The sequence below is a fragment of the Centruroides vittatus genome, unplaced genomic scaffold (genome assembly GCF_030686945.1).
Source record: "Centruroides vittatus isolate TY-2023 unplaced genomic scaffold, ASM3068694v2 contig_546, whole genome shotgun sequence".
Lineage (NCBI taxonomy): Eukaryota > Metazoa > Arthropoda > Arachnida > Scorpiones > Buthidae > Centruroides > Centruroides vittatus.
In genome coordinates, this window is record NW_027122322.1 from 1,177,491 (window position 1) to 1,205,010 (window position 27,520).

At 31.5% G+C, this 27,520-nt stretch overlaps 1 protein-coding gene across 9 annotated transcripts in view; it reads left to right on the forward strand.

Annotated features, from left to right (window-relative positions):
- The window catches only part of LOC136978590 (pleckstrin homology domain-containing family G member 5-like), a 102,757-nt gene that overhangs the window by 73,395 nt on the left and 1,842 nt on the right, over positions 1 to 27,520 (forward strand). For 6 of the 9 annotated variants that reach the window (XM_067274325.1, XM_067274323.1, XM_067274326.1 and 3 more), the window contains 5 exons: positions 7,096 to 7,218; positions 9,588 to 9,833; positions 13,275 to 13,493; positions 17,038 to 17,310; positions 19,501 to 20,321. In XM_067274325.1, the coding sequence (XP_067130426.1) occupies positions 7,096 to 7,218; positions 9,588 to 9,833; positions 13,275 to 13,493; positions 17,038 to 17,310; positions 19,501 to 20,321 (1,682 nt within the window). Of the gene's footprint in view, positions 1 to 7,095; positions 7,219 to 9,587; positions 9,834 to 13,274; positions 13,494 to 17,037; positions 17,311 to 19,500; positions 20,326 to 27,520 lie in introns of those variants that run through there. The other 3 variants (XM_067274324.1, XM_067274331.1, XM_067274328.1) reach the window with 2 other exon arrangements.

The window sequence follows — 27,520 nt, forward strand, 5'->3', positions numbered from 1 at the left end:
ATTTTGAACTACGTAAGCGACATCGTCCTCAACCCACCGGCCGAAAACCGTTATAATACTCTTAAGTCCAGACTGCTCGCCGATTTTTCAGACTCGGAACAAAGGCGAATCAAAGCGCTACTCTCCGATATCGCGTTGGGAGATGAAAAACCTTCACATTTACTAAGAAAAATGAGGCAGTTAGCCAACAATAAATTAGGGGAAGATTTTCTTAAAACCTTATGGCTACAACGACTGCCGCAACAGACCCAGGCGATCCTGGCAGCCTCCGACGACGGATTAGAAAACTTGGCCACCATGGCCGACAAAATAGGCGAAGTAACGCACGCGAACGTAAACGAAGTCCAAAAAGTCCCCGATAACACTCAAATTCAGCTAAGCGAGCTTCAGATGCAAATAGAATCCCTGAGTCAGAGAATCGAACGATTAGCTCGACCCCGAGACAGGTCTAGGCAAGGAAGATCACATTGGCGGCGGCGTTCAAAGACGCCCAAGGGGGATGCTAGCCACCCTTGCTGGTATCACCAGAAATACGGGAGCGAGGCAAAACGCTGCCGCTCCCCGTGCTCTTTCCGCCAGTCGGGAAACCCTTAAGGAAATCGCACGAAACGGCCCGCTGCGATTTCAGCCCCAATAACAAGAGCCGTTTATTTATTTTCGACCCCATTTCTAACCGCGAGTACCTGGTGGATAGCGGAAGCGACGTGTGCGTTTTACCCTTCTCAGGAAATGGCTCGCGGGACGACCCCCATGCTGTAAAGCTGTACGCGGCAAATGGTACACCGATACGAACGTACGGCACCAAGCTAGTTACGCTCGGGCTGAACCTCCGCCGCCGTTTTCAGTGGCCTTTTGTACTAGCCGACGTCAGTAAGCCAATCATAGGCGCCGACTTTCTGCGGCAATACGGATTGTTAATCGACCTAAAGGGCGCTCGTCTCCGGGACTCAATTACTAACCTAGCCACCACGGGTAAAAAAATCGAAACAGAGATTACTCAAGTAACGCTGATAGCCAGCTCGTCGACATACCGCAGTATCCTGGAGAAGTATCCCGACATTTTCCATCCTTATCCCGCAGGGACGGCCAGGGCACCCAAACACCACACCGTGCATCGCATTATAACAAAGGGACAGCCGGTATTCGCAAAACCCCGCCGACTGCACCCAGCCAAACTCGCGGCAGCTCGGAAAGAGTTCCAACATATGATGGAGCAAGGAATTTGCAGACCCAGCACCTCCAACTGGGCCAGCCCCTTGCACATGGTGCCCAAGTCAAACGGCGACTTCAGACCAACGGGCGATTATCGAGCGTTGAATCGACTTACGATTCCCGACCGCTACCCGTTACCACATCTGCAAGATTTCTCCTCTTCCCTATTCGGTAAAATTATATTCTCCAAGGTCGATTTAGTCCGCGCGTACAATCAGGTTCCTGTTCATCAGGACGACATTCCAAAGACGGCAATCACAACCCCTTTTGGCCTATTCGAATTCATGTTCATGCCTTTCGGGTTGTCCAATGCCGGGCAGACCTTCCAACGGTTCATAAATGAGGTACTCCAAGGGCTCGACTTTACCTTCGCATACCTCGACGACATTCTAATCGCTAGCGAATCGAGGGAGCAGCATGAGATTCACCTAGAGGCGGTTTTCCATCGCCTCTCAGAGTACGGCGTCAAGGTAAATCTGAGCAAATGTATATTGGGTGCACCAGAACTACCGTTTTTGGGGTACTTAGTCAACAAGGAGGGCATTAAACCTCTACCCGAACGCGTAAACCCCATACTGGAATATAAAATTCCAACAACGGTTCGCGAGCTCAGGCGTTTTCTGGGGCTACTCAACTACTATCGTAGGAATGTCCCAAACGCAGCCCATGCACAAGCCCCACTAAACGAGTTACTAAAAGGACCAAACCTTAAGTCCAACAGCAAAATTCAGTGGACCGAGAAAACAACCAAAGCCTTCCACCACTGCAAGGAGGAATTAGCCAACGCGACGCTCTTGACCCATCCGAACCCAAACGCGCAACTGGCACTTTTTACCGACGCAAGCGACATAGCTATCGGCGGCTCACTAAATCAAGTTGACTCCTCCAACGGCACACCGAAGATGCAGCCACTAGCTTTCTTCTCTGCCAAATTAACAGAGTCACAACGAAAATGGTCGGTTTTCGATAGAGAGCTTTATGCCATATACGCATCAATAAGGCACTTCAAGCACATGCTCGAAGGCAGGGAGTTTACGGTTTTCACAGACCATCGCCCACTGACGTACGCTTTTAGTCAGAAGCCAGAGAAATGCACCCCTAGGCAATTAAGGCATCTTGACCTTATAGGTCAATTCAGCACGGACATCCGCTACATTAAAGGCAGCGACAACACACCAGCGGACGTATTGTCGCGGATCGAAACTATCGAAGTGCCAAACGCAATAGACTACGCGAACATCGCGCAAGCCCAGATCAGCGACCCCGAATTACAACAGTTACTGTCTTCGAGTACAGCCTTGCAGCTGAAGAAAATGCCCTTCACGAATGCAGGTCCCGAATTATTCTGTGATATATCTACGAACAAAATTCGCCCATATATCCCGGTTAATTTCCGCAGGCAAGTCTTCGACGCCGTACACAATCTGGCTCATCCCGGAATAAGAGCTACCGCCAAATTAATAACTAGTCGTTTTGTTTGGCCTTCCATTAGAAAGGACTCACGTATGTGGGCCAAAACCTGTATTCCATGTCAACGAGCGAAAATTCATAGGCACACGTGGAGCCCTGTCCAAAATCTTCAGGTCCCTAACGCACGTTTCGAACATGTGCATATGGATATTGTAGGTCCCCTTCCGCCGTCGCAAGGTAACATATATTGTCTCACGCTCATCGACAGGTTCACCCGTTGGGTGGAGGCTTTCCCGATCGCCGATTGTACGGCAGAGACAGTGGCAAAGTTTTTCTACGGTCAGTGGGTCGCGCGTTACGGTGTACCGAAGACGGTCACTACCGACCAGGGTAGGCAATTCGAATCGCACTTGTTCCGAGCTCTGACTAAATTATTGGGTAGCAGCCATATACACACGACTGCCTTTCACCCAATGGCAAACGGCCTGGTGGAGAACAGCCACCGCAGACTTAAATCGGCTCTCAAGGCTTGCTTGACCGACCGCTGGACAGAGGTCTTACCGTCAGTGCTGTTAGGGATGCGAGCCGCCTTTAAAGAAGACATCAAGGCAACAACCGCCGAACTCGTCTACGGGACGACCTTACGACTACCCGGCGAGTTTCTCGCCCCTACACCATCAGACTCAAATGCAGCAGTTTTCGTTCAACAGCTCAAGGAGCAAATGCACCAACTGACACCAACCCCAACGAGATGTCACGGAGCCAAGAAGATATTCGTCCCTCAGGACCTACAGCGCTGCACACACGTTTTCGTGCGGCACGACGCCGTACGGCCACCTCTGCAGCCGCCGTACGACGGACCATTTCCCGTACTGCAGCGTGCAGACAAATTCTTCAAAGTCCGCGTACGGCAAAAAGAGACAGTTATCTCTATAGACAGACTTAAGCCAGCTTACTGTCTGGCAGAACATCTTTCACCAAGCGAGAGACCACCAACAGACGACAAGCAAGAGACCGACACAGAACAAGTTCCCAGTTCAACAGAAGTACAAGACCCTAAATCATCGAGCACCACACATTCGAAGCAAGAAGCCGAAACCAAAACTACGACGCGCTCCGGAAGACGCGTCCGATTTCCGGCACGTTTTCGTTAGCCACACGATCGTTACACTAGGAAGGGGGTACTGCGGCGGTCGGCAACACTGCGACTGACCACCGTCCCCGACCAACGTGACGTCAGAGTCGAGGCTAACCACTTTTTGGGCTCGACGTGCTTCGGTTCGGACGTCCACCTCGTGTGCTCCGACCTGTGTCTCCACGACCGACGTTGTTATACTTTCTGTATATATAGTTATATTTAGTTGTAAATAAACACGTAATAACGGCATTTAGCCTCTTTCTTCAATCCGAGAATACACCGCTCAACGTCACGACGACCCTGTTCGTGGATGCGATCAGATTGACCGATCTGGCCAACTTCGACTATAGAGAGGTACCCATAACGGTCCCCTCATAGGAATTACTTCTGAGTGATAAAGACAAAACTATTACTTTAGAATAAGAAAATAAAGTATTGAAACATGCAGGTAATATTTCAGAGACAAGAAAGTAAAATTAAATAATTAAAATTGCACCCAAAAGCAAGATGTTATTGATAAAAGGAGATAGGAGAACAATACAGTGTAATGGTGGACTGTTTGCAATCATATTTGCACTCTTCAATAAGGAATTTGACAACAGCTGTTTAATTTTTATCAATTGAAATAATGAAATGTTGTATATTTTATTTTCAACTAATAATAATCTTTAATTATTTAAAATAAAATTTAATTAGAAAAATATGATAATCAGTACAATTGAATACGTGAGTGGGATGGTGTTACGTTACAAAATCAAAGTTTGGACTGAATTGATCAAGTTTTATTATGTAATTATTTTAGTGTAAATACATCCACAAATTAATGCGTCACAGAGAGTATTAAAGCATTTAATTTCCAAGATCTTTGATGATGTTATGTGAATACGGATACATAACACCTTCGTCTATGCAGGACAGTCGAGCTTTGAACAACCGAATTGTCCTGCATTGTAACATAACACCTTTCGACCACTCGTGTCTTCGATTATATTAATTCTAATTTTACAAAATTAAATCCATTGTGAATATATTATTATTAAGTTCATATGATTTATATTTATGTATAAGAAACTGATAGATATACATACTAAAAATCAATAAATAAAACATTCTGATATATACAGTATAATAAAATTACACAGGAATTTACAAAAGTTTTCTTTTCAAATTGTGTCAGTATTTGAATTACTAAAATTGAATTGAAGTCACAGAAGTCAGAAATTAGTTATCCATCTCAAACTGTTTGCAGTGTATGACCATATCTTCAGTAAACATCAAATATATTTGCCACTAACAGCTTTACAAACACTTTATTCCTTCATCTTTAGAACATTTTACAATTATTAATGATATATTAATGATAAAGAAATTTCTGAAGATGTTTTTTTAATTGACAGATTATTTGACTTTTATTACTTTAATTTGCTGTAATTTAGAATAAGAAAGAAATGTTATAGTAAAGAAGATACTTTATTTTAATACATTACTCTTGCTAATTTTGTAATGCTTATTTAAAGTTGGCATTTGCTTTGATTTATTTCAATTTTTGTAGTAAAAATGCTAGAGTTGTTATTCATGCACACATACATAAGCCTACATATAATAAATTTAATGTTTATATTAAAATTAAGCATTTCTTTAAATAATTTTCTTTGTTTTAAGATTATTTTAAAAATATTAGAAATTAATTACTGAACAGAATTTTAATTCATAAACACAAAGAAAAGGCAAAAATTTTATCATCACTTGCTCTAGTAGGAGCTCTTGCTCCTTAGATAACAAGACCAAAACACTATTAAAGTAGCTCCTTGAATGTTTGTTAGCATTTTTAATCTTGCCATATCATCACTTGCTAAAATATTTGAAAGGCTGAGTGTAACAGTGATCTAACACTTCAATGTTGAAATTAACTGTACTTTCATGTATTAAATATACTGTCTCTAAATACGATGAAAGGTTACTAGGGTTCCATTTAAAATAAATTGATGGAAACAAGTATTACAGCGAAATATGAAAAACTAGTGTACATCACTTTTACAGTACAATATCTCAGCTTTTTTTTAAAAAAAAAAGGGGTTAAACCACTGTTTTTGCTCAGTCTTTCATTTAAAAAGTAAAGACATTCTTTATTATTTTAAGTAATAACAATGAGCATTTTTTAATTATAATGTGTTCACAATTACATTCCAATTATTTGAATTGATAAAGACTACATTATTTATTGAATATTAAATCATTGCAGAACTGTATTATCCACTGATGTAGAAAAAGATAATTGTTTAAATTAAAATTTGTTTTACGTATGATAGTTGTGTATATATCTACGTACTGGTACATGTGTATATACTCATAAATTAGATATTGTTTGATTTAAACATATTTGCATGTAATATGCACAATAATATAATAATTTTTAAAATATTAAAATTACATTAATAAATAATTTGTCACTCCTGTAACTATAATCTAATATGTTTTTGTAAATTACTCCATTTTTAGTATTTTTTAAAATGATTATTATCATTACATTTGTAATTATTCTATGAAGGAAAATTATTATTTCTCCATGGAATAATTTTATGGAGATTAATCAATAAAGTTGAAAGAATGTTCTCCTGAAATGCTATATATTGATAAATTTTATTATAACTCATAATTATAAATGATAATTTAATATAGTTAAGTTTTCTGCAAAAGTATCTTAGATTAAAATAACTTTTTGACATACATAACTTTAGCTTTTTGATTTTTGAAATTCAAAGATGGACTGTAACTGAAATGAAGGGTCACTTTAGGACCTAACCAATGAAAATATATTAGTAGATAACACAGAGACACAGACTAAAACCTTTCACAGTGTTGTATACGTTGCTCTATCGTATACAACACTGTGAAAGGTTTTAGTCTGTGTCTCTGTGTTACGCACTACAGTATTATTAGAAGAAGTCGTTTATTATATTAGTAGATAACGTAATCTAAAACATTTCAACTAGCCACATATTAAGTATCGGTAGCCTGAAATATTTTATGATGTTTTTACATTACATGATTACATATGCAATTTTTCTATTATCATAATCATTATCAAAATAAAATGCTCAATTTTCATTAAAAGAATGGAAAAATAACTGTGGTTTTCTTTTCTAATTATATATTATAAAGTTTCAGGCCAGTTTCTAAATATTTGGGGGCCTGAAACATTAAATTTGTCACTGGTAATGCAGGTAATAAAATAGTTTTAAAATATTTTCTGATTATCGTTAAACTTGATAATTTCAAAATAATTTTTCAATTTTTATAAATTTAACATTTTCAAATAAAATATTTTTATTTAGATCATAAAAGATAATTGTTTCCTCGATCTGACATGTCAAATGCCTGGCTGTGGAAACCAACAAAGCAGGCAATTACTTTTAGAAGGCACTGGTTTCAAATTAAAAGATCCGCCTTCAAGCAAAGTAAGTATTTTATTTAATTATTATAATATGTTGAATCTTAATTGATAAGAAAGATTATCTTTTTGATATTATGATGAAAAAGTATACAGCAAAACCTGATATAAAACAAACTCGTACGATACCAAATATTTTTTCATTGAGGCAGGTTTCTGTTTTATTAAGGTTCAGCTTTGAAAAGATTTTACTATACTTCATTTGAATTTATAAAATATCATGGATAAATAAAATCATTAATTAAATGCTTTTAACTTTAAAAAAACTTTATAAAACTAAACAACAAATGATACCAAAATTTTACTTTTTCATCCACATGCACACTTTTTTACAGTTTGTTTTCTGCTATTTATTCATATATAAGTACATAAATTAAAATTTATATTATTACTAAGACAAAATTGAGAATTGTCAGTTTACTAAATTTCTTCATAATAGAATCACAATTTTTCAAGTATTATACTTATTTATATTTTAATTTATATTAAAATATTTGTTGATAATAATTCCAATTAAATGCTACAGTCCTGCATAAATACAAATATGATAACGTGAGCATGTAATGAATTAATGTCAGTAACAGCACAAATGTAATTCAGTTTTTTTGCTTACTTTGCTGTAGTGTGCGATATACTTGAAAATCGAAATTCACTGTTCTGATTGTGTAGATGAATACTTAGAAATTGAAAATGGATTTGGAAAGAATCTTTGGTTTATATACTTACAATTACTTTTGTACATAAGCAGTAAGAAAGTTCTGGGATGCATTCCAAATCTGGAAACAAGTACTAGAACTGTGTTCCATTGTCTACAATACACCACTGGTTATATGTACACACAATACTTGGTTGCGATGATGTCAGTGTTATGCTGGACCAAAGTTAATATTGTAAGAAAACTAATATACCGAGGTATATTATTTCTGTGAGATGGGTATAAAATGAGGACTTCACAAAGAAATTTACAGGAATTTAACAACACGTTTATTTATATATACACCGAGTGTCACTTAACTTATAGGTATACAGTATATTACAAAGGTTAATCATACGATTAATTAATTACAAGATTTCGGTCCTCCTGACAATTGGAGAAAATTAACGCTCAAAAATGAGTATGTAACCTCACGATAATTATACGACGGGTATCTCCGTCTTCCTGGCACAGAACAGGTGACCCTTCTCATTAACGATCCTTCCTTTGTCTTCAAATATCGTATACGTCCAAACGTCCGAAGCGCCAGTTGAAGGGAAAAAAAAGTCCTTTCTCAGCTCAGGTCGTACATTCCCTTTTGTACCTCCCTCCATCCGGGGAATTTCTCTATCATGTGACACAGGGTAAACCAATTGGCAGAGCGTAGCTGCATGACACGATACATGGTGAAACCCAACACAGTTAACGGAATACAAAAAATCACAAAACAATACAGAAATCAAACACAATAGTCGCGTAGTACTACAATATAAAACAAAAAACAATTTTTATCATTTTTGATACTTTAATAGTTTTTAAAAATTCTTAATTATGTAGTTGTAAGCATCTTGCCTCTAATAAATTAAATTAAATAATTATCTCAAATAACCAATTGGTAGAGATATACGAGGCTTACCAAATTGTAATGGAGCACAAGTAATCGAGATCACATCAAGAAAATTATCTTATTTTCTTGATGTGATCTCGATTACTTGTGCTCCATTACAATTTGGTAAGCTTCGTATATCTCTACCAATTGGTTATTTGAGATAATTAGAATTAAATTAAATAGTTGTGTTTAATATTACCACATTTTTGTAATATTATAGATTTAAATGTGATTAACATCTGTTTGTAGATATTATACCATTTACATTATATAAATACTATGTAAAGGAGAGGACAACAGGCACAAAGAATATTGTTCATTTTCCATAAATGCTTTATTTATTGAAGGCATTTCTATATACTTACTGAGTTTACAAGTTTTGATATTTTGTATATGTTGTTAGCATTTGGGATGGATCTGCCTACAATATTATTCTGTTTTGTTTGTCATGGGAATATGATGTCTAGTCTATTCTGATGGATTGTTTTGGCTATAACTATAATTGTAATAATACTTAAAATATTTTTATTATTAAAGAGACAATAAATTCCCTAACTTCCAAAAAACATATTTAAGTAATTTGTTTTAATACAGAACAAATTTATACAAAAATTAGAAGTTAACTTGTTCCAAATTATTCTGAAGGTAGTTTTTAACAGTATTTAAACATTTAATAAAGACCTATAATTTAAGAGTTTAATACGTTGTAAAATCTCTTAAAAGCATTATTTAATTGATGAAAATTTATGAATACTTATAGAATATTAACAAGATCGTTTTTATAAATTTTCAGCAAATTGATGTACAGTGTTTTCTGTTTACGGATATGCTCTTAATCTGTAAAGCAACCGGAAAGAAAGGCGATAAAGTAAGAGTTATTCGTCAGCCATATATTGTCGATCGTTTAGTTTTACAAGAATTAAAAGATGGTAGCGGATTATTAGTGGTATACCTAAATGAGTATAAAGTTGCTACTACGGCCTTCTTATTATATACCAATGAATCAAAGCACTGGTTAGATAATATACGGAGAGCTCAGGTAAGTTTAAATTATTAATATTTAATTTTAAAAAATATTAAATAAATAATCTAGTTCTAAAGGTTTCAAAAATTTTGATGCAAAGCATTGCACTTGGTTTATATTTCATCAATGCTTCTTTTTCTTCACATTGAACGGTAGAGGTATAAATAATTTAAAACAAGGCTAGTGACTTATAACTAGTATAGCTAAAATAATACACATTATAAAACAAATTATATTTTATTCTCAATATCTAATGTGTAAGAATTTATTATAATAAATTCATTTTTAAAGATCACTCTCCGAAGGAATTTTTTCAAATAAGTTTTTAATCCTGTTTTCTATTAGCAAATTTTTTTTTTTTAAATTTTGATGTATAAAATACTTTAAACAATTTGATGTTATTGTATTAATGATAGCATTTATTTCTTTATAATATGTTATCAATAATAATTTAAAAATAACAAAAATTAGATTTAATTATGACTGTATGGTCAAGATAGCCTACTACTATGTCAATCTAGGTTCAAATCCACATGGTTAAAAACCCCAGTAATTTTTCAGGGGTGGCCTATCCCAGATATGTCAGACCTGCCTTTTGTCACCCACTTGTTCTCATCGTTGGCCTGAACCCACGATGGATATGATTAAAAAGCCTTCTCGGTGTTCAAAGGGCAGAAAGAGCAAAAAAATATAAATATAAATAATTCAGAATACATTAGAAGATCCAACTTATAAATGTTCAATATGTTGATATCCATTATAAATAGACAGAAATCTTATTAGCATCATTTCATTAAGGTGAAAATTCATTCTTACTAATCAGTCACCACTCATAACTATGATAATGATATTCCAAAAAGTCCTTTCTGCATTTTATTAACATGGTGATTAAGATTAAATAACAAAAATATACTTTCTACCACTCCGAAACTGGATATACTCGAACTAAAGACACTAAAAAACCTAATATCCAGCAGAGAAGTTTGGAAGTACTAACGTTTTTGCCCGTGTCGAACGATATTAGGTTTTTTACAGTCTTTAATATACTTTCTTTTAAAACAGTAGATTACTAATTTTTAAAAACAAAACTTAAATGAAAAAATTTGAACTTTATTATAATTAAACTTATCTGGATCATTATTCATTGTTGAAATTTAATACTAACTTATTGAATGGCATTTAGTCTGGAAAAATTTAATGCTTTAAATTTTAATTTAAACATTTTTTTTATTTAAATTTTTCACAGTTGTGTACATTAATAAAATTTTATTAATGAAAAAATCAAAAAACACATTTTGGAAGAAAGCAAGTCTTGATTTGACATTGAAATTGTAAAGTAGATTTTAAAATTTTGTTTATTACAAACTGATTATGCTATTCCTTGTTAAATTTGATAAAAGTAATGAATTTTGACATGATCTACATATTCAAATGTTTTGTGTGTTATACTAAAATATTTTCTGAGTTATATAGATTCTTAAAATAGTAATATTGGTGAGGTTGAGGCGAAAGTTTTAAACTCAAAAACGTGTATGTTGGACGTTCACTGACGCTTTCCCATAAGCCTAGAAGTTTGACAATGGTGTTTGGAAAGTCAGTGGAATCACGCTCGACATTCCAAACGCCATTGTCAAACTTCTAGGCTTACGGGAAAGTGGCGCCAAACGTCCGACGTACATGTTTTTGTGTTTAAAATTTTGGCCTCAACCTCGCTATTTATACATGATTATTTTATGACAATAATAATTTCTTTTGTGTTATTTCTGTTGCCAAGGAAATTATAATGTTATATAATAAGAGAATCAGTATCAGTATTTTTAAAACTACTGATAAATTTTTAATTGATAAAATTTTTCATACATAGTTCGTTTTAAAAATATTTTGATTTAAATAGATCAAAGATTCAAATTGTATAACAGTTTTTTTTCTTATTATTCCTATATTTGATAAGCTCTAATTTTTAATTTAAATCAATAGTGCACATTTTTTATTATCTTATCTCTTTTGTTTTTATCTCAATTTAATTTTATAAAATTTTACACCATTACTTCAATTACTATTAAGTTAAGTAATAATAATAAAAATTAAATTTTAGAATTTAATTTAATTTTAAATTCAAATTTTAATACATTTTTCATGTAAAAATCATTAAAAATCATAAAAACATTTTTACTGTTGATTTTCGTAATTCTTAAAACAACAAATTAATTTTTATAATAACTATGATGAATTTTTGGGCTGCAATTTGAAAAAAAAAATGTAGACTAATAAATTCCTACTGTCATCCATCTGTTGTTCTGTAATCTTGAATACAGAATTAGATAGATGAAGGCCGAGACCAGATATGGAAAGATTAGGGGCGGGAGACTCTGATTAACTGTATACAAACTTCTGGCACAAACCGGAAGTCACATTATTTCAATTCAAAAATTTTCCCTGAAAGGAGGTAGATAGACGATTGACACAACTTTATTGCGAACAGAAAAGTATGATGTACAGGGACAAGACACTACTAACTTAAGGTAGAGAGCATATATTTTAAATTAGAAAGTATTAAAAATATGATTAAAAATTGAAGCCTGGCATTCTGACTATCTCACAACAAATAATTGCTCATTTAAATGTAAAAAAGTATTAACTAAAATTTTGAAAAACCTTTATACAATACAATTCATATAATTTATTTATAATAAATTATACAAGGTGTTTTTCTAGACAAAAACTAATAAGAAAGTTTTGTAAGTAATTCCAGAATATATATATTAAAACACTATATATGATAAAATAAATGATAAAATAAATATGATATCAATAAATGTCCAATCAATCAATCAATTTCCATGTGCACATAATGTAGTATAACAGACATCCGAGTGATATTCAATTTCTTACCGGGTGTTTTTAGCATGTCTGGAGTTATGTAACCTCTTCTGAAAGGACAACATGGATGAATGTATTTGTAGTTCCCTATTGGCATGATGAAACAACTTAGTTGGACTAGTTTGGAATGCTTTGTGAATTGCATAGACTTGTTGTTTGGATGCTTTCTTACTGCCTGTATTATTCTTTACATGTAAACTGGTTTCAAGCAGTGTTTTATGCCACACTATTATTGTGTGCTTCTCCGTTGATTCTTGTTGGTATTTTTCTTGAAATTTTCTTTGGACTTTCACAGGAAACATAATTCTGCAAGATAGCAATGAAACTCCAATTTTTGCTGCACTATGAATGCTATTTTGGCTGTCGGTTGTACAGGAGAACAGCCATCTGCCACTAAAATGTTACCACCATAGAAACTTGAAAAGGTTCTCTTTGCTTTGCTATGAACACACTTTTGTCAGTGTATTATGAATAGACTTACAAGCCTTTCTTATAGGTAGTTTCTGTCCCAGCCACCCTGTATATAAATTATTATTAAAAGCAAAATTACATATTAATAATCAATTTTTGTTTCAGGAATTATATAAAGAAGCAAAATCAGCAGCAGCTTCTGAGAGACCACAATTAGAATTCTTGAAACCAATTGAGGAAGAAGATTATGATTTTCCTTCAATGGCTTTATTGTCTGCCCGTTCTCCTCGAAGTTCAAGCCGATCCAGTCTTGTTCATTCACACAGTGGTTCTATAGACATGAATGATACATCAAATAATCTTCAAACAGCTATTAGTCCTTCAGTAAGTTTGAAAGATTTTAATAAAAAACAATATAATTATTTTAATAGCATGCTGAATAATCTGAGTATTATCTACACTCTTCTCTATCTAATATTATAATTCTGCATTTTCTGTTATTAAAATAATTCAAGATTTCAGATCTTGAAAAGTCAATTAAAACTGATGCTGTGATGCAATTTATTTCACTCCAGATTAACTGATAGTTATTATGTATTAAACATACTAAATGTAGGTTAGATTACTTTAAATATAGGTATGACCAATTATTAATTTTACTCCAAATTGAAAGAACTTAAATGTAAACGTATTCTAATTATTACATTTAATAATATAATAACTTTTATGCACGTTTTTAATTAAACAAATGCATTTTATAATAATGTAAATAACAATAAAATGATGATAATTAAGTTATAATTTTATTACATAATATTAAAAAAATACCTAAACTGTAAACCTATAAAATAAATTAATAAAATAGGAATTTGAATGAATATATATTTTCAGATTTATGTACATTACTTGGCTTAATTTTGAAAGCAAAACTCTTCCAATAATAATTATGTATCTATTTATGTTAAACATGCATATATTTAAATAATTTCAAATAATATACATATCAAGTTTTTCAAACACATTTTATAGTGTTTACTTATATATTTATTATTTTTATAGTGTTTTCACAGTGTAACTAAAGTTTTATCTTTTAATCATTAATTTCAAATATTGCCAACTCAAACTTATGTTTTAATTACTACAAATAGAACAAGTCTATGATTCCTTACAATCATCTTTATTGCACTTAATTTATATGACACTGGCCAGACAAAGGACAATGGATTCCTTTGTTAGCCATTTTTTATACCCCAAACCCAAAGCGTTAATGTTGCCGATACATTCAGCCCCAAGGAAATGATTTTGCTGATACATAATAAAACTGTAATAATTAAAACTTGTTAAGATCTTTTAAAAATCATCTTAATGAATAATTCTTTGAGAAATGAAGTTTTAGCTTTTTATAAATTCATATAGAATGCTACATATTTTTTAATTGTATGAATTTGTAAACAGTTGGGCAAAATAAATCTGAAACTTTTAAATTTAGTAGTTTAAATATCTTTATTCTTTAAACTTTCCAAAATACTACATTTATCTGTGAAGAAACAATTATGTAAAATCAAACCATTTGAATTAACTATTTTATAATTTCATCTTACTGTGCAAATGAAATGAAATAGAAACAACAGCACTGGGAATTGATGAATTGTCACAAATTTTTTGAATAAGTAAGCAAAATGAGCAGGGGGTTGGCCTGTGAGAGAAGTGAAGCTGGGTGGGAGGTTGGACCACCCATCCTGTGGGAGATAAAATGAAGAGAATGAAATAAGGGAGATCAAAGCAAGTGGAAATTAGTCTGAGAAGGATTGAATAATCATAAAATTTTTGTTATGAATACTCTATATTGGGAGCAAATAGGCCAAGCCCATAGGGTTAGCAAACAAAATGAATGTTTTAGAAAATTCCTGGGAATTCCATAATCCTGCATCTGCAGGTGTATAGGAATGCTACTGGTAATTCAATAATCCAAAACTATGGTTTAATTGTTTATTTTGATTGATTACTTACATAACTAGATATATTTTGAGCCGACTCACATTTTATGGCATCTAGTTACATATGTAATCAACCAAAATAAACATAACCATAGTTTTGGTTTATTGAATTATCAGTAGCATTCCTATACACCTGCAGAATGCAGGATTATGGAATTCCCAAGAATTTTCTAACTGAAATATAGCTGTATCCCAACAAGAAAGGAAAATTAACCTTATAACCATGAAATTTGAACATTTTTCTGTGGGACGTTAAAAAAAACTTGATGTTCAACTGATTGAAAAAAGAATTGTTTTGTTCTGGATTGTTCTGTGTTCAATTTTGGTGGAGAAAATCTGAAAAGAAAATTTTGAATAAAAACAATTTTTTTTTATTTCAGTTAATTTAATTGCAATTGAATGGAGGTGCAATTGAATGGATTTTAACTTAGTTTATCTTAAAAATCCTCCCTCAGAGTTAGATAGATGTAGGTATACATACTATTTAAATTTTTATTATGAATAATCTACTGTATCTATGCATGTATAAGCCAAGTGTCTTCAAGCCGCACTCCATTTCTGAAACAATATTCTCCTGCACAAAATTCTCCTGCAGGACAAGATCACAGATACAGAAATATGGTAACACTGCAAACTCAAAAGAGATGAAGTGATGGTTAATTCTTATTGTTGAGTGCATGCTAAACATGTATCGTTCAGTACATGTTAAATATGAGTCGAGCAAGAGCAAAGTTTAAATTGCAAGTGTTGCATTAGGCAGAAGAAAATGGAAATTGAGAAGTAGGAAGAAGTTTGATGTAGACAAAAAAATTGTGTGGCAATTGATTCAAAGGATGTTCTTGAGAAAACATCACAAAATTGACAGTTGTTTTGCAAAATATCCTGACCTGGAAGCAATTCTGTTGAGATATAGCTGTGAAATTCAGGCAAATGGATTTTCTATGTCTGTTGAAATGATTCAGTTCAAAGCCCAAAGAATTATCCAAAATATGAAAATTCCAAAAAGCGAATTTAAGGGAAGTTATGGCTGGGTACATTTCATGGCAATACATTATTTTATGATTTGGCAGCAAATTTCAATGATGCAGCAGCTTCCTGACATCAACCAGATAATGATTAATTTTAAATTGCTTTAAAATTATTCATTATCTCGAGTATAAGCCACACTTAATTTTGGTTAAAAAATTTAGGGTAAAAAAGTGCGGCCTATACATCCACGAATACAGTATATTGGAAACAAATGGGTAAAGCCCCTTAATAGTTCTGTAATTTTATTTTATTCACTCCTTAAGTTATAACTTTTGTTTTGATATTTTTAGAAGACAAATAAATATTTGAAATTTTAAAGTAAGATTAAAAAATTAAGACCTTTATTAAAACTTCATATGTAATATAATTATGAATGTATATCATATGAAGATCATGAGACAGGTTGTAAATATATTACTTTTTCCATAAAATATTGTTTTATAAATGTTAGAGAAGTTTAATTTTAAGCAAAATGCATATGTTTAATTCTGTTTATGAAAGTTATGGTATTTTTCAAGAGGTAGTTGCAACCAGAGGTTTTACAGTATTATGCTGTTCTAAAATATTATTTTCACTTTGTGTAGAATATTTCAAAATAAAACTGTCTTAAATTTTCAAGAAATAAAATTATATATTGAGAAAATAGTTTAAATTTCAAATAGTTTTATTCATTAAAAGCATTTATTAAAAACAATCATTTTACACACTACACAACAATATATTTATATTACATAACAAATATCAGTTGTAATTATAGTGTTTAGTTATGGAAATATATATAAATTTTTGTTTCATTAATCAGAAGTTTCTAAATATACTTTTTAAAATTACCACATTTAATTGACTTTTCAAAAATTAACCGCCTACTAAATCTTTCTTCTTTAACTCTTTCACTACATTAGAGTGGTCAACCTCAAGCCAAAGCAATTAGTATTGAGTTAGGAGAATTAAGAAATCCTAGTTTAACCTGTGATGATGGATCACAGATTCGTGCCAAAAGTATGGAAACATGGTTAAGTGGTCCAATTAGTGTGACTGTAACATCTCCCAGACCAGAGAGACGAGCTTTCTTCTTGCGAGGAGCAGGAGGAAATATAGCATCAAATACTTTATCTGTTGGCACGCCATATCAAATGGGAGAAACAGCAGATCGCATATCACCTCCGTCAATTCAGGTAAACTTATTACCAATTGAAATTGACCACAAATTAGAAAATTCTTAGTTCTTTTCTTTTTAAAGTAACATTTTTCTCAATAAGCTTTTCTATTCTATTTTCTTACTCTATTTTCTTATAGCTTTATAATAACTGTAGATTTAAAATAATGTATTAGAAATAGTTTTATCTATAATTTATAATAAATGTTGTATATTAAACTCTCAAAAAAACTAATATACGTTTAGGTTACCACAAAAACAACAACAATATATTTTGATCTTCAAACTATATACTGTGCGTATAATATTGAGATGGTTCTTTCCATTATCTACCATTACATTTACAGTAGAATCTCTATAGTCTGTCATTTGCCATTCTGACACATTCGGTAATCTGATACTCTGCAGAGTGGTGCAAATGAAATTTTTGTTACCACTTCTCAATGTGACAGAGAGACTGATGCACGTATACTATCAATTGCTAGTTGTTTGTTTCACGTGCAGTCACAGTCATGATTAATTTGATAAACTAATCTGTGAAATAAGTGTTTTTACTGTACAGTAGGTGGAGTACATATGTACAAAATCCAACAATCTGCTGTAATCCAATACCCACTGATCCAATATATGTCAGATTGCAGAGACTCTACTGTACTTATTACATTTCTTCATTTAATTAACTCCATAAAGAGTTAATTTAATGAAGAAATGTAAAAAGTTTTGACATAAGATCCTTACGATCTTAATTAATTTTGATTTATATAAAATTGCATAATTAATATTAACAACAACCATTGGTATTATGTGAATTATTATTTAATTTTATATCAAGTTTAGTTTAAATGCAATCTTTAATTATATCTTTATATATCCCTAACAATTTATATATATATATATATATAATTTTTACTGTACATTGGAATTTATGATTATTAATATTTTTCATAAAAACATTTGTTGTTAGCAGCTTGTAAATTGTTACATTTAATTACGTTTTACAAGTTCTATTGTACAACAAAAACCTTAACTTTATATTTCCTGACAATAGACATTTGAAATCAAAATGGACTGTTTGAAATACAGTAGACTCCACTTATTGTAATCATGTATATTGTTATCAGTTATTTAATGTTATCAAAGTTAGAATGTTCTAAAAATACATAAGTGAAGATATATTATGAGAACTTTTGCTATCATCTTCAGGTAAATAGTCATTTTTAAGCTTTTTTTTTATTCTGTCATCCTCAATGTGTGGCTGATAACAATAACTGATAAGTTGCACATTTTTTGCATTAACCAGTACTTTAAGCAATAGTCATTTTAATAGTTATTTGCTTTATAGTAATTTATCATAAATTGCTAGTATTTATTATTTCAATTATATAATTGCTATTGTTAAAGGCAGTACAATATTGGATGCATTACATATTAATTAATATACCTTAGATTTATACATTTTTTAAATTATTTTAATGTATCCTTTTAATGTTAGACTCAATAAAATCAGAATTATTATTAATTGTAGTCTTATTTATTTACTCCACTTATGACAAATTCGGTAAACCAACTAACGAGTGCATCAGTGCATGTACAGATTGGAATTAATTCTTTTACTAAACAATGTGCATTATTCAGAAAGAAAATCAGTTGTTTCCAGTGCCAGCAATAAGCACACTGCATTTAAATTCAGTTTTCTATCAGTGCAACATACACCTGTTCCCATATTACCAACTTTTTTATGAAGAATACAAATTTTTTTACTTTTGGATGAAGTTTTACTTCAGATAATTGAAAATACTGTAGTAAAAATGTTATACAAATAATGTTGTATAGTATTCTTTTTTGGAATATAGCAAGACCTTATAAGATTTGCTTTTCTGTATTTCGAAAGCTTGCAAAATTCGTTCTGTAATTCTCTGCTAAATTATATTATTTCCTGTGCACTGAAAGAAGTGATACCGAAAACAAATTCATTTATTGAACTTGTCTTTAATGTTATCAGTAGAACTGAATCTGAAAGTGGATTCTATTGTATATGAATTACATCATAATGCCAATTGTTGTAATAGAGTAATGGCTTTTTGAAACTATATTTATTAACAGCTTAACTTCGATTTTTTTTCACTGAATAATAGTGTATAATTTAATGTTTTCACTTTAATTACGATTATTGATCATTTTATAAAAATGAATTTTCTGTTTAAACTAGGTGCCTACGGTATTAAATCTTCCAAAGACTTGTGACTCAGTTCGAGGTAGTTCAAATAATGGCAGCTTACAGCGAGGTAGCAGTGCTATTGCAAAACCACCTCTCTTAAAAACTAAAAATGTGAGCAATGCAACCAGCGTTATTGTTCATTTGCCAAATAATGGACAAAATACTGAAAGTGAGAAATTATATGCAAGTAATACTGAATCTCTAAGACCACGCTTAATTGAAACAGAAGACGAAAATAGGTGTAAAGTAATTAATAAAAGGACTTGTCGTGCCGAACGAAGATATCATACAGCCGATTCTATCGAAAATATCAAAAAAGAAAAAGATAGTAGTATACATAAAAGATTATCTTGGAATTATGGTCAACATTCTACAGGTAGTCTATGTACTTACTGTGAAAAAACAAAGAATAAGCATTTATCACAGTGTTTGAGTATGGAATCAGTTCATAGTTCCAGTGGTGTTAGTAGTAATACTTCTCTTCATCTTAGTGCTGGCAGCATGGATTATGATGGGGGTTTTGAAGGCTCGGATATTCTCGAAGAAGATACCGACCAAGCAGACGACGCAAAAGAGTTAGAAATGGTGAATGGAGGACATTGCACATGTTCAGCATTAAATAATCCTGCAGAAAAGATGACGGTCGGTCCTCCCGGTTCAAATATTAAGATAGATGTGAGTGAAGTAAGGGATGGGATATCTTCTGTACAAATAGCCGAAAATGGTGGTTGTTTATCACACAATAAACCTTCCAAAGTTGATCTTCGAAGGATGAAAGAGTTTCTCCTTACAAATTGCAGTGTGGAAGCTTCGTAAGTTCTATAATTATTTTAATTTAGTTTTAAATAGTTAAAACATATTTTGAATATTATCAGTTTAATAATACTTATAATAAAAATTAAATTTTACACAAATTATATAAAATTAATTTCAAGTATGATAATTGCTGTCAAATTTATTAAATTATGCTATTAGACTGTTAAATTAACAAGCTATATAGAATTGAAATATATAGCTTCATTATTCAAAGTATGTTTTAAGAAATTGAAAATTTTTAAACTGGTCGGAAAATTTTACTATATAATATGCAATTATAAAAAACAGTTTACTAGTTTCAAATTTAATACATTAAATTCTAAACTTTTTACACAGTTTATGTTTCATTTGAAAATTTTATTTATTATTAATAATAAATAGTTTTGGCATAAATGTGGCTCCTTTATAAATGAAGAATTTTTTCCATTTCCTTTACCAATTATTTTTATAAAACCAGTAAAGATTCTATACTTATACATATAGAAATGTGGAATCTTTATCATTAAAGAGAGTTAAAGGTCTTTAACTCTTTTCCATTGCCATCTCTGATCATTTATTTTATTCCTTAACATCCTCCTATGTATAGAATTGTCATACTTGTTTTCATACAGAACAACATTAAATGAATTCGTTTATATAAAATTGACTTTTTTAATGTGCTATCATTCTGAAATGGTTGGAAAATTATGCAAATCTCTTCAAATTCCAATTTATTACATGTCTATTACTACTCTCCAAGTTATTACTATCTCCCAGAATCATTTCAAAGAATTTCTCACATAATGGATTAGAATTTAATGTATCTATCTTACCAGCAAGGTCGAGGCCAAAATTTTAAACGCAAAAACATGTACGTCGGACGTTCGGCGCCTCTTTCCTGTAAGCCTAGAAGTTTGACAATGGTTTTTGGAAAGTCAGTGGAATCGTGCTAGACATTCCAAACACCATTGTCAAACTTCTAGGCTTACAAGAAAGTGGCGCCGAACGTCCGACGTACACGTTTTCACGTCAAAAACTTCGGCCTCAACCTCGCTACTGACCATCTTTAAAAAGTCTTCTTAAGACTTGATGTGATCGTGTAATGCTTTTTGGTACTTTCTAATTTTGCTTCAAGCTTCTTAAGTAGAGTGATAGAGATTCCATATTAGGAAATTTAAGAATGTACAAATTGTAGAATGGCTTTAAATTGTAACACATGATGTTTTAAATGCAGTTTTATTTATTATTTTTGTTCTAGTCCTCTTAATATTTGTTGTACTAGCTATAACATTTTTTAATATGGAATGTTAAATTCACTTATACTAATTTTATGATTAATAATTTACCCTCTGAAGATGTCTGTACACATGATATTTGGACTATGCATAGTTATCTGTTCCAATAAAACAATTTTTGTTTGAAAGGAAAGATTTTTTTTTCTGTTAGTTTTCTAACTAGAAAGCTATTTAAGATTGTTAAGAATAGTTAAATTATTTAAAATTAATTAAAAGATATCATGCAGATACATTTTATTGAAACATAACAAGAACAAAAAACTGTTTTCATAGTATATAAAAACAGTTATAAAAACGACATTTAGAATTATATGCATTGAATAGTGACTGAAAAAATTCAAATGTAAGTACTCGTATTTATTTAATCTGTCAACTTACAGGTAATTAATTTCACTTTCTTCTTCCTACGATATTAAAATTTTTTATATCCATTTGGAGCTAAAATGACTAAATGAATGTTGATTATATTTATTCAAGATGAAAATAAAATTTTTATGTAAAGAGTCTAACTTCTAATTCTTCTATAATGTTACATATGATAGGAATTAAAAATTTAATTTCTATTATATGTAACCAAATATTATGTCTATATGTATTGTCACCATGTTCTTATGTTTAATGGTAAACAGCTTTTACCTGTAGTTATTTCATAAATATTTAAAAAAATTTTTTTTTTTTTTTTTTCCTGCTCACTACAAGGGTCAGCACAACAACTTCTTCAACTTCTTCTATCTTGGGTTCTTTCTTTAATATCTCCCCAGCTCAAATTCCATGTCCTTGTCATTTTCACTTGTCTTCCTAAGTGTTTTTTGGCCTTCCTCTCTTCCTTTTGCCTTGTGGAAGCCATTTGAGAACTTGATTTGGTAGCCTGTCATCATTCATTCTCATTACATGGCCTATCCATTTCCATTCTCTTTTCTTTATTTCATCACTGATCCTGATAGTATTTGTACTTTTATATAAGGTATCATTGGATATTTTGTGAAACCATTTTATTTTCAACATTTCTCTTAGGTATTTAGCTTCAAAAGTTTGAAGCCTTTTAACTTCTATTTGGATTAAACTCCAATTTTTAGCAGAATATAAAATATGTTCTAACATCTAACTTTAATTTATATGCCAGTTTTCTAGATGCATTTCTAAATATTATTGTATGAAATTAGAAAAAAATCAAAACTATTTCAAATATTGATCTTTTTCTAATTTATTAAAAATTTTTCAAGAATGATGATAATCGATATTAAGGATAAGTTTAATGAAATTCCACCTTATCATATAAGTAACCATCCATTATCTGTCCTTATATTTTATCCACTTTTTAACCATGATAAAAATACCTAATAGATCTTTTCCTTATATATATATATATATATATCTTATATATAAAATTCTCGTGTCACAATGTTAGTTACCGTACTCCTCCGAAACGGCTTTACCGATTTTTACCAAATTTTATATGCATATTCAGTAGGTCTGAGAATCGGCTACTATCTATTTTTCATACCCCTACACCATTTCCCCCTTTCAAAAATATATTTATATATGGATTAAGGCTTTTATGTCCAACAGATGGCGCTAACTTCCGACGACCTAAGTTTGCTTTTCTGTGAGGCATTCTGCTTTTCTGTGAGAATGGACTGAAGCAGATCATTTTCTATCTATCTATATAAATAAAATATAACGTTCGTTTGTTCCTACCGATTCCTTTGAAATTTTGACACAACGTTGCATTCGAATACGCACGTGTTTTTATATAATATACATGTCGAAATCCCCCCCAGTGGGGGGAGATGGACGGGATTAAGGCTTACCGTGAAGAACTCGGCTTCTATTATACTATTTTACATGCGGTTTTTTGCGTTTTTAATTGCGTTTTAATAGGTTACGTCAACAGAATATACACTAAAAAGAGATTTTTCGATATTCCCCAGCGGGAAAAATGACGGGATTAAGACTTATTGTGAAGAACTCGGCTTTTATTATACTATTTTAGATGCGTTTTTGATTGCGTTTTAATAGGGTACGTCAAGAGAATGTACACTAAGAAGGGATTTTTTGAAATTCTCCCCACGGGGGAAGTGTGATACATTTATAATAGATACATTTTGAGCCACAACAACGCGTGGCCGGGTCAGCTAGTATATATATATAAACATTTGAAGGATCTTTAGCTATCTTTGTTTTTCTTTGAACAAATGTAATATGTAGTGTGTTTCTTTATTAATAAAAAGTAGTCTTAAAGATTTTATTTTCTTTTAGTAAAACTAACATTAATTTTATAGGGGTAGGAACTACTATGAGCTCCTAAGTTTTTTCAGGGTTCCATGAAAAATCTTCACCTCCCCTTCTCAGGGGCCCTGTGTTTTGGATTAGATAGTTTCTGGTTGAAGAGTTTTGCAACTTTCTTTACTTATGAGTCAATTGAAATATAAGTACAGTACATAAAATAATTTAAGTGCTTCAAGTAATTAATTATAAACCAATCAGTTTTTGTTTTCCTTCCTTTCTTTTAAAAATACTTGTAACAACTACTAATTTTCATCACGATATTAATGAGTATTAGAATGATTTATCAATTTCTTTATTGTAACTAAACTTTTCGTTCAGTTTAATTATATTTTATAGACAGATCTGCTGTGATATTACAAATGCCGAATTGCTTAAGCTTCGAAATGTCAAAATCCCAAAACCTTGACATTCCATTGTCTTGTTATGTCTGCATTCATTTTTAGATTTAATTAGGCCAAAATTTCAATAGTTGTTATTGTTTTTGCTAGGTTTTCCGTAATACGTTGCATCATTATAATTTCACAACAATGGAATTTGAGATAAAAAGCGATGTGACTTATGTTAGACGAAAAAATAAACTCAGAACAATATCATCCTTGAAAATAGTACCTTTTAGTAACTGGTATGAAGGCCAATATGCAGTAAAAATAATAGCAGATACCAACAGTGGATTTGGAGGGTGCTCAGGTGCACCTCCCTTCTGGGGTATGATATTATAATATTAATTCCATGATATTATATGATATTATAATATTAATTCGTCGATAATATATTACTGTACTTCTTCGGCCTTTCATATATGCAAATTAAAGTGCAAGAAAGTACCAATAATGTTTATAAGGAAGCTTTATTTTGTCTCTGTATTTGCTAAAATCTTTGAAGCTTAAAATTTGCACGTGTGCTTTTATTTTTAATTTAAAATACAATTTTCCCGAGGAAAGCCGGGCTACCTCAAGTAGTATTTTATAATATATATACAGTATATTGTTTTCTTCCTGCATCTCCTCTAAAGATTTTTGGATCAGCCAGTGGAGGACACCATTCCTGTATATAGGCATTCAGTTCTTATCTAAACGAAAGTATAATTTAATAGAATTCTCAATTTTAGTCATGAATATCTTTAGTAAAGTACACTTGAACATTTTTAACTCCAGTATTACCATACTCACTTTACTGTGACATTCATGCAGTTACGTTCCTTTGTTTTTTGAGAAATTATAGCCGAAATAATTAACCGTGGCATTGGAAATTTGTCGTAGATATACGAAATAACGTTTATTCTTAATTTTAATTTTTATGCATATAATACTTATTACTTAGCATGCTTTTGATTATTTAAAATTAAATAAAATAAGACTGCATAATTCTCTACTGTGTTTATACTTATAATTGTTAACATGGACAGTGTCTTAAATTTCTTAAATCTTTATGCTTTACCTCTAGAGCTTAGAAAACACTAATTTTATTAAATTAGTAATTAATTGGATTAGATGTTGTTGTGGCTCTTTCAATAAAACTTTGTCAGATGTTATACAAAAGAATTAACTTTTTTTTCATTATTATATTATATTTTCCTTTTAATTTAAGCAATTGATTTCGAACTTTCGATTTTCATTTTTAATTAGATTCTCTTTTAATCACAAATTAATTCAGTTAATTTGGTTATAGTTCTCTAATCAGTAAAATAGGTCATAGGTCTGTCTGCTCTCATTTGAGCATAACATTAAATTTCAAAAATGTCTTTATCTAATTTTATTTACAAATTTTTTAATGACTTTTATGGTTTGCTCCGTCTCATCTGTTTCTGCTCAAAATAACTAACATGAATTTGGCTTTGAGTGAAAAAATTCTACATAAAAAAAATCCTTATAATTCAAAGTTTTGGGTTAGAAAATTTTAAATGGATAATGAACAAATAAATAGATGTTTATTAAAATTTTTAGCGTGTGAAATATAGATTACAGTAAAGTATAAATATTTGAAAACAAACTGCCAACAGTTAAATAATAGAGAGAGAATCCGATATCTCATTAAAGTTAGGCTGTACTTCACTGATCTGATAAATGTGACAGGTGGATTATATACTGTAGTCTTGTATAATACGCCCGTGACAGTAGATAGCAGGTGCAATAACCCAATTGGTGTTGTGACTACCCGGGTGCGTGGATATAACGAATTGATTTCTATTTAATTCCCTTTCCCATTGGGGAAAGGGGTTGGGTAAATTCTCCATCTTCTTCCCTAAGGGAAATCTATCGAGAGGATAAACGTAGCTTGACTGTTTAACAGGCGATGTTCAAATGCCAAAATGTTATACAGCGGCACATAACAGTGGATATCGTTATGAGAAATAAGTTATCAGCTAAAGGGATTGCAACAAATTCAATCATAATCTTTAAGATGCCCTATTGAAGACTTTTCAAGTTTTTATTTGTAAATTATAAATTTGCCTGTAAATTTTTTACGTAAGATATGGATAAAGTACTGTATAGAAGAAATAGCCAACTTTTCAAAGTACAGTATAATAAAAATATGATATCGTTCTCTGTTAGATGAGTTTAGATTGTTATTTCATCATAAAAACTGAATATATTTGTGTCCAATTAGGAATTTGTGTTTTGAATTATGAATATTAAACTCTTATCTTTCAGTGGTTTCGGTTTAAATAATTGTTTACTTGAAATATTCCACGTCTTGTCGCTGATAGATTAGTAGATCTAACTACAGACTGATGTTTATTGTTAACAACTACACCTGTTATAATCATTTAATGCTTATTAATAAGTACGAACGATTCTTTTCTCTGCTTAATTTCCTTACAATAACCGATTAATCATTTTGTTTTCCTTTTTTTCGTGCTCAAATCTGACAAATCGTAAATTGAAAACATGCTTCTTTATGCCAATAAAAATAACGTTGGCGTATTCACTAATCTTATCTGTCTGTAGGATTGTTACTAATAAGAAATAAAACTTCCAAATTAATACTTGAACGATCCCCCAATAAGCAAAAAACTTTTCCTTTTTAGATCCCCCTCCCCATCATCGAGGCACCCACCCCCGATTATGTCATCGGCCAGAAGTTTAAACCATTCACAAATACACAGGAATTATTTTCAGACAATGTTTTGATGACTAGGAAGAAAAATAAACAACGGATGCAGTCTTACATCATCAAAGACTCGCCCACCCTCCTCAACTGTCGGCAGTGGTCGGGGCCCTGTTGCATAAAACTCTTGTTGTTACAAGTTATAAAATGTATTGTATTAAAAGCTACGAGCTACAAGTATTACAAGTCTTGTAGCTTGTAATTTTTATGGAACAGGACCCAGATGCAAACGAATCCATCTCCTCATAAACCGCTGACGTAATACTTGAATGGTCTTTTGCTGTATCCGGTCAGATCCTATTAAGATTACAGAAGCTTATCTTATCATTTGGTTTGGGGTTCTGTTTGAATCAAAAATGTCTCTTCTTAGATCGATAGATTCTTTTAAATAAAGTTGATTTATTTTTCTTGTTTAAATATCAATAATCAATTGGAGATTTAGCATCTAGTCCAACTTTTACGTAATTTATGTGCAAATTCATTCGCAATTTTTTTCTAGTTAAAAGATAATTAATACTTAATCT